A 9,146-nucleotide genomic window follows, 5' to 3' on the forward strand; every position below is an offset into this window, starting at 1 on the left:
ACCTAAAAACACCAAACGCAGCGCTCAGGAACAGATTAAAACAGTTGTAATGTGAACTTGCTGAAGTACAAAAGCCTGCAATGCTTGCCCCGCCTTGGTGCTCTTCTTATTGGCCCCCGGCTCTAGAACTGAACGTGAAGGGATTGGTTAATATCAGCTGTCAATCACTCAGTCAACGCCTTCTGCCTTCAGATGACAGGGAGAGCTACAACCATGAAAATGTGAAGCGCTGAAGATGAGAGAATGAAAACAACACTGACAGATTTAGTTTTAGAAAACACCTAAAGTTACTAATAATGGCACATCTTATTAGTGATCATGTGCTGAATGTTAATCCACCATCTACACTTTTCCAAGAGTGGATAAAAGACTTTCAGTGGCTTCAAGTCCGCTATGAAAATAACTAAAGCCATTCACTGTAAAGTCTGTAGGACGGGGTTTGCAGGTAACAGCGTTTGCCACTGAATCTACACATTTTAAGTGTGAGAGTTACTGTATAATCCAGGGGTGGGCAAACTCGGTCCTGGAGGGCCGGTGTCCTGCACAGTTTAGCTCCAACACTACTCAAACACACCTGAACATGCTAATCAGTGTCTTCAAGATCACTAGAAATCTATAAGCAGGTGTGTTTTATTAGAGTTGGAGCTAAACTGTGCAGGACACCGGCCCTCCAGGACCGAGTTTGCCCACCCCTGGTATAATCCTTCATTTAATCCTCACGATGCTGTCAGCCGTGCAAGTGGCAGCTATATGTAAAATTTAACACAGCTCATGAAAAGGCCGTTATTGCTATTGAGATGACACGCAAATAATAAGTTATATATTAATATAAATGTAGAGCAGGGGGATGGATTGCGATGCCGGCTCAGCATCATAAAGTTTATCAGCCATCAGCAATGGACGATGGCATCATTCATTGGTCCAACCCTAGTCAACACTACCAACTAGATTAATAACATGTGGGAAATAACTTGCATTTGAAAATCCATATCGTCTATGATTTCTTTTTTTTTTTTTAATCACTGCTTTGATACAAACATAGCATACATTTTATTTTCAGTATTCATTGAATCTATCACAAATTATGTCTGATCATTAAAGTTCATAGTATAAAGAGTGGGAATCGGTCATGCCTTGCATTATGTGTAATGGTGCCCATATTAGGAGAGACCGTCTGCAGAAGGCAATGTAAACAAACAAATCATTTTTAAAAAGCCAATATTGTGATACTGTTATGGACATTGAATAATAATCGCTTTCATTTGAGTTTTCAACACACAGCAAATATTACACAGTATTGAGTTCATTAAAATTGGCACTGATAAAACTGCTAAATAAATAAAATATAGCTCACAAACAGTGGATTAGGCTTGTCATGATCCTACAATTCGATACCAATCAGTACAGTACTGACATTTTTATACCCACTAACATTAAAGATATGTTGATCATATTCTTAAAAAGCGATTACTTGCCATTGTGTTCACATGCTCAACAGAAATGACTGTGATTGGCCGTAAAGGTCATCGGCTAACTGAACTCACCTCTGTTTACTGTGTGTAACCACAGATACAGGGACACTGGAGCGTTTTAAAGCCGCGATTCATCAGCGGACCACTCGTATGTCCCTGTATCTGTGGTTACACTCAGTAAACAGCGGTGAGTTTAATGACCTGATGACATTCACGGCCAATAAGTCATTTCTGTTGAGCACGTAAACACAATGGCAAATCAGCGCTGTTTAAAAACATGATCAACAGCGCTTAAATGTTAGTGGGAAATGGACATTTTTAAAATTTCATTACCGATTGGTATCAAATTCCAGTATCGTGACAACCCTACAGTAGATCATTTAAATACAATTATATATGAAATATATCATTATATAGCCCTAAAACTGTTGGATGTAAAGTTGCATAACAATGCTGTTATTTGAAAGCACCAACAGTCCTAAATCAACAGGACAGCTTATTTTTTTTTAAGCTGCGTTTGAAATCGCCTACTACTCAGTGGGGACTAAATTTGAATTTAAATGTACTACTCGACCGTAACAAAAGTACATTCTATACAGTATGAAAGTCAGTAGTATGAATGGTGGGACGTACTGCATCCACCATTTTCTCAACGTCACGTGACCTAGTCAGTTGCGTCGCTTCACTCCCATTCATGAATTCTTTCACGGTGTATCATGGGATAGCGTAGCGTCCACAATGCGCACTTCAGAATCTCGCCGGAAGTGGTAGGTCATCCTGGTACTTCTTACATACTTTTTTCGAATTTTATTAATTCAGACATACTACTCGGCTCACGTACTGTTTTTAGCGTACTATATAGTATAGAAGTATGCAATTTCGGATGCTTCTTGAATCTCCGCTATCATTAACGGACACAACCCTTTACTGATGATTGGCTGTAAGTGTGATGAAAGTATCAGCACAACACTGAGGTCAAAACAAGTATTTTTTAAAAATTCCTTACTGCACATTTGAACCATTAAGCCACTATATAGAGGTTACAGTAAGATGATGTCCTAACAACACATACAAATAATCTTTTCCAGATTAAAATACACTTTTGTCCTAAACAACTACATCAATGACATGTAAAGCTTCCATTTTAGAAAGTACATCTGAGACGTCATGGTTAAACAATCGCAAAATCTATCTGACAATGATCACCTCAGGCTTCATTCAGTGTTAAATGTTTCCAAATTGGGTTTGAACACCAATTTATGTGAAATTTACCATCATACTTAAAGCACTTATTAAATAGTTTATCTCAGATCTTGAAAACAAAACAACTAGCAAACATAGCCTAAACGTTAAAACTGTGAACTCAGTGCAAACCAATAACATCAGTCACTCTGCATACTTCTAATGGAGTAAATGAGATTTAATATTTAGTAAGTAGATTATTTCTGTTCTGCGCTTCTGAGTGCTCGTGGTACTTAAAATGTTTTGCTGTGTCTGGTACAGAGATTCAAAACACTTGTTAGAAAATCTTGTCGTGTTGCGAGTTATGGACATGGTGTAAAACTAAATAAATCTGCTTTGAAATTACGTGTATTGAGGACACTCTTTAAAAAGAGTAAATACTGGAATGAACCAAGCGCAAGATTGTGTATTGTTAAGCCGCATTCACACTGCTAGCGACCACACATTTCAATGAAGAGCTAGCCACTCTTATGATGTCCAGCTACATGAACACCACCAACAATTGATGAACGGATTTGGGCATGTCTAGCGATGCAACAAAGTTGAGAATCCAACAAGCGACAGCCAATATGAGCTCATGTGATCCTCAATTAGCTCCTGAACCAGCCGGATGTATTCTCTGTGCTGTAGACCTACAGACTGGCGACTGTCGCAAATTAATTGAAACTATGACACAGTTTGTTTTGTTCATCTATGTAATCAAGTATTTATTCGGCAACGTTTTTATTCATTTTATTTATTCATAAACATTGCCCAAGCAATCTCGAGGTGGGAACACCCACTAGCTTCGGTCGCAATCCAGAGCGAAAGCCAGCTACGAAACCATTGGTAGTGTGAATAAGGCTTTAGAGATGAGAAAAACGCAAACAGAAGACAACGACAAAATAAAATAAGTTAATTGGCTCAATCCATAAACAAAAGTGCCCCATTATGTCAACAAGCTGTGAAAACATTTGTTGGGGCCGTTGCAGCATATCAGCAATTCACTTGTAGAAAAGCATGCTCGCTAGCAAGAAAATTTTGCATATAAATAATGTTGCACGCCTTTTATGAAATTAATTAAATGATGGAAGATCAAGTTGTCGCGTGCGGTGTGGCTTTACTCCACATATGTGTGTCTTTATGTCTGAAATATTCTGAAGCAGCAACACTGTTTGGTCCTGTCATCATAGTTAGCATGCGATTCCCGCTTTTTCTTCAAAAACATAACATTAATGCACATCAGTAACTTTTTTTTTTATTTATGTCATAAATAATTGGAAATCCGGCTACCGCAATAATCAATCTCTCCTTTATTTGGCTTGGGAATTAATGTGATCGGAACCAGAGTTTACAGGACTGTGTTCTTTGAAATCCTCTCAAGCAGTAGACTTCTACGTTCCAATTGGTTGCCGCCGAACTGTGTCATAGTTTATTAGCAAAGAGTTGACATGATTTCAACTCTCCTTGATGCCCACACCAGCGAAAAAATGCCATGTCGCTTCTTGTCGGAGATTGCCTCCTACTCCCATTAAAAAATTAATGATTTCCAGCAACTTTGACGCTCTCGCCGTTACCGGTGTGAAAGCAAAGCAAGACAATTTATAATAGAGGAAACTTTCACTAATTCAACACATTCTCATGTTAAACTAAAATATATTTTTGGCCAGTATCACGTCCTTGCTGTAATAAACTCTAGACTAGGGGTGCCCAAACTCGGTCTTTGAGGGCTAGTGTCCTGCAGAGTTTAGGCTGATTTATACTTCTGCGTTAAGCGCATGCTCCGGTGCAGCTTGTGCGTGGTCGCATAGCCCTCTCTGTGATTAGTCGGCTTTGTAGCACTGACGAGTGTGGGTGGGACAGAGAGCCGCACGAACCTGTTGGAGCAAGTGTTTACAAGTGTGGAGTCCCATGAAGGAGCTCCATATGGAAAGTTTTGTTTTGTGTTTAGATTATGATTAAAGTGGTTGCATGTCCACCGGTTACCGCCTCAAAATGACTGAGTTTGAGCTACTTCTACATTAAGGTAGCGTTAAAAAAAAAGTGCTATTGCAGAGCAACACAAACAAAATACATTAGTATAAATGCACGGCTACGCGCAAGGCTAGCACCATGGGTCACGCCGATCACTCAACGCAGAAGTATAAACCAGGCTTTTAGCTCCAACTTGCCTCAACATGCCTGCATGGAAGTTTCTAGTTTGCCTACATAGAGCTTGATTGGTTGGTTTAAGTGGGTTTAATTGGGGTTGAAGCTAAAATCTGCAGCACACTGGCCACTGACCGACTTTAGGCACCCCTGCTCTAGACCAGTGGTTCTCAAACTGGGGGTCGCAGAATAATTTCAAGGGGTCGCGAGAGTGATTTAAAAATTGTGTAATTTTCAGTGATTATAATAAATATTTTTCAGTATTACAAGTGAAAGCTAATATTTTCAGATTTTTTAAAGATGTCACTGATGAATTCATAAAGTATTTAGGACACATTCAGGCAGAATGCATCTTTGCACTTAAAACGCAGCGCTCAGGAACAGTTTAAAACTGTTGTCATGTCAACTTGCTGCAGTAAACAAAGCCGGCAAGGCTTGTCCCACCTTCGCGCTTTTCTTAATGGCCCACTGCTCTAGACTGAATCATTCAGTCAACACCTTCTGCCTTCAGATGACAGGAGCTACAACCGGGAAAATGTAACGTGCTGAAGATGAGAGAATGAAAACAACACTGACAGATTTAGTTTTAGAAACCAGCTAAAGCTACAAATAATGGCACATCTGATTAGTGCTCATGTGGGGAATGTTAATCCACCATCTACACATTTCGAAGAGTGGATGAAAGACTTCCATTGGCTTCAAGTTCCCTATGAAAATAAGTGAAGCATTCACTGTAAAGTCTGTGGGACGGAATTTTCAGGTAACTGTTTGCCACATCTACACATTTTAAGCACGAGAGGTTCCGTTTAATCCTTTGTTTAATGGCCAGACGCTGTCAGCCGTGCAAGTGGCAGCTATGTAAAATTTAACACCATGTACACCATCGCAAAAGGGCTTGCACTGACAAAGATTAAACTAATATTGCAGCTCATGAAAAGACCGGTATTGCTATTAAAATTATGTATACAAATAATAAGGTATATTTCAAAAGCATCTGTGCAATATCAGACACCATCTGTGAGAACACAGTACAGTTAACGTATTGTTAACAGATTCGTTAATGAACTCATATCAAACAGTGCGTGCAGGGCTGGTATGCGGTCCGTGTATCTTTTGGTCACTCAATTTTGCTATAAAAATGTATTTTCTTGTGATAACGGGATTTCATTGAGACATATTTTCCTCACGCATGCATATATATATATATTTTTTTGCTTGTTAGGTTTGATTAGTGTTGATTTCAAATGCAATAAATCTGTTTATAAAACTTGTAGTAACTGTGCAATAATTGGTGGGAGCCACTAAATCTTGGCTGGTGCGCCTAAATTTGAAAAATTAGGACCACCAGGGCTACCAAGTAAAAATGTTACCTTCGAGCCCTGTAATGTATAGTAAATATAGTTAAAATATTGTGAACAGCTGAAAATAAGTTATTTTTATTGTTTGGATATGCTTTGGTAGTGGGGGGTCGTGAGTTCTTGACGATATTACATTGGGGGTCGCGGGCTTAAAAGTTTGAGAACCACTGCTCTAGACCAACAATGATTTGGGTTGAGATGTCAACACTTCAAATATAAACTTTAAAATGCAACACATCAAGCTGTAAGTGTACACTAGTGTACATGCAAACACATTTTAGGCAAAGATTAGCCAAAATGTTATTTTTGTCATATGACAAATTACACATCAAATAACTAACATTTGCAGTTAGGAGTCCATTTTAAAGAATTAAAGGGGGTATTTCACCAAAAATATTAAAATGGTCATTATTTACTTCTCCACTAGCTCCAAATATATTTGAGTTTGTCCTTTTCTGTTCAATGAAAAAGAACAATAAACTGAAGAATGTTGGGGACAAAAATGTCATTGACTTTCATATTATTTTTTTGTATACTTAGAATCTCAATGGTTGCTTTTGCCCAACATTCCTCAGAATAACTTGTTTTGTGTTCAACAAAAGAAGAAATAAGTTTAGAGCCAACTGGGTGTGAATAAATTGTTCATTTATGGGTGAACTATTAATCAATTAATAAAAAGCATTAATGTTAACATAAAACATGGAGATTAATCTTTAAGAACCCAATCTTCAAGTCTGGCAAGTTTTAAGAGACAGTTATCCCCAAATTTCCTAATGAACATTGCATACTTGTTTTTCAAGAAATATCAGCCATATGAGTTTCGTTGTGACAGTTTGCCTCTTTAAGGAGACATAATTCTGCCAAATATTCAACACTAGCCAAGTACAAGCGCTACTAAATGACCAAAAGTGACAAATCTTACACATCCAGAACACTATACACGGTTTCGAAATAGTATGTGCTGTCGTACTAGAATCATTAAACACCCAATAGTGTGAAGAAACGATCTAAAATGTGAAAACGCTAAGATGGCAGTTGCAGAACACAAATTAGAGCTAGCTGTCAATAAAACACTAACAATATGGAGATACTGTCCTCTCGCCCCGAAAGCACTACTCGCCTTTTGTTTAACACCCCTTCGTGCGATATTTCACCGGCACGATGCTTATTTGACCTTTATCTATCCAACACAGTCCTATACAAAAACAAGTCTGACAGATTCACACTGCTTAAGTTATCTAGTGTTTGACGGGTGCAAGTGTTTGCTAAAAAGCGATAAAGTTAGCTAGCCTTGCTATCTGACTGTTAGCATGACGGCTAGCGTGAATTTCAAACGCTATAAGCACTCGTTTGAATACAGTCATACAAACTGATGTTTTAGGATTAATGTATGCACAAACTATTTGATAATAAGCAAAATTTACTTTTCTGAGGTAAACGGGAAAGCGTTATACACGCATTCTCTGTTATGGTAGGTTTTGGTTAACGTTAGCGGTCGTGTGTCAAACTATTGAGCTGTCTTCTTAGTGTGCGGATCACTTGCTCGTATTTGTAGTTCAATGAATCGAGTGAGTGATAACACGACAATAGAACGAATCAATGGTTAAGTGCAGACTTTGTTTTGGTATATTGTAATCAATGATTTTAGTCAATTATGACAAGTCAGTTTGTTCAAAATGAATGTTACGAGCACGTCGAGTAACGTATTAAATATATATAAACAGTCACTGGTATTGTACGTTACATGACTAAATATATTACTAATCGAACTCAAAAGAGTTTAATAATGACATCCTTTTCTATCGTTTAGCATTTGAACTGCAAACTTACACATGTACCCTATATAGACGGCTTCCTAGGATTTGAAACACAACCACTATACACGAGATGGCCAACTGGGTCAGCAGGCTACACACAGTGTTTCCTGCGAATCAAGTATAATACTATCTAAGGTTATAAGACCTTTTTGTCTTTTTATAACAACAAATTGTGTCTTTTAAGGTCCAACTTAGCTAATGTTCCTGTAAGTTAATGATGGTATTCTGGGCATCCTTTTGAACATTTGCACGTTAGACGATTACATCCAAGGTATCCTGACACTCTCGTGCCCTAATTTTAAGCGATGTTTGCATCTTAAAACACTAATACCAAAACAAGCAGACGACATTAGCATTTAAAATATTAACACACTAAGTACTCGGTTTGAAACACGTTGTACTCTACCTACATGACCCACTTCGCCTGATCGGCAAGGGAATCCCGGTGTCGGTTCGGTTTATATTAAAACAATAATACGAGTTGTACTTACATATACAGGTAAGGGCCACGGATAGCCTGCAGCTTCGGCTCCGACCGGCGACTTCAGTTTTAACTCCAGCTTTTCTCCCATTCTCCCCAATACAGTTAATGGACGAGACACAAACTAGAGTAAGAGCATTTTCCGTGAAAAAAAACACCCGGTTTAACGCGATAGGGGTCTCACGTTGTATATCAGATCGGAGGCGATTTCACAAAGTTGTGTCGCACGATTTGGTCGATTTTTATCCGATCTGCCCCGATGATTCAGAGAAAGTGATCGATTAAGCCGAGCGGCTGCTCCGTCTCGGCAATACCGCCGCCATCTTGACCGGCTCACGATAAAAAAAATGCGCTTGTGCGCGCGCGCGTGTGTATGTGTGTGTGTTGGTGATGGGTTGTCCGATTCATTCCCGCGAACCGATTGTTTTGTTCATTTCACAGAAGAGAGCTCAAACGAGTCTTTTACGTCATCAGATGGTGTCTGACGTCCATTCGTATCGTGACGTACAAATCGTTCCATTGTATAGGCTCTTTTGATTAAAGGTTTAATAAACGTTCCTGTTCAGTTGATTTAATATAGTAGAAATGTTTAAAAAACAACGCTTAGGGCCTAAATAGAATTTAAATTTACAATAAATAATATTATAAT

At 38.5% G+C, this 9,146-nt stretch overlaps 1 protein-coding gene across 3 annotated transcripts in view; it reads right to left on the reverse strand.

Moving 5' to 3' along the window:
- Window positions 1–8,829, reverse strand: part of dot1l (DOT1-like histone H3K79 methyltransferase) — a 56,385-nt gene extending 47,556 nt beyond the window's left edge. For all 3 annotated transcript variants that reach the window (XM_056448337.1, XM_056448336.1, XM_056448335.1), the window contains exon 1: window positions 8,508–8,829. In XM_056448337.1, the coding sequence (XP_056304312.1) occupies window positions 8,508–8,588 (81 nt within the window). In that variant the 5' untranslated portion in view covers window positions 8,589–8,829. The remainder of the gene's footprint in view (window positions 1–8,507) is intronic.
- Between the last annotated feature and the right edge of the window lie 317 nt (window positions 8,830–9,146).

Source organism: Danio aesculapii, chromosome 22, assembly GCF_903798145.1.
Source record: "Danio aesculapii chromosome 22, fDanAes4.1, whole genome shotgun sequence".
Lineage (NCBI taxonomy): Eukaryota > Metazoa > Chordata > Actinopteri > Cypriniformes > Danionidae > Danio > Danio aesculapii.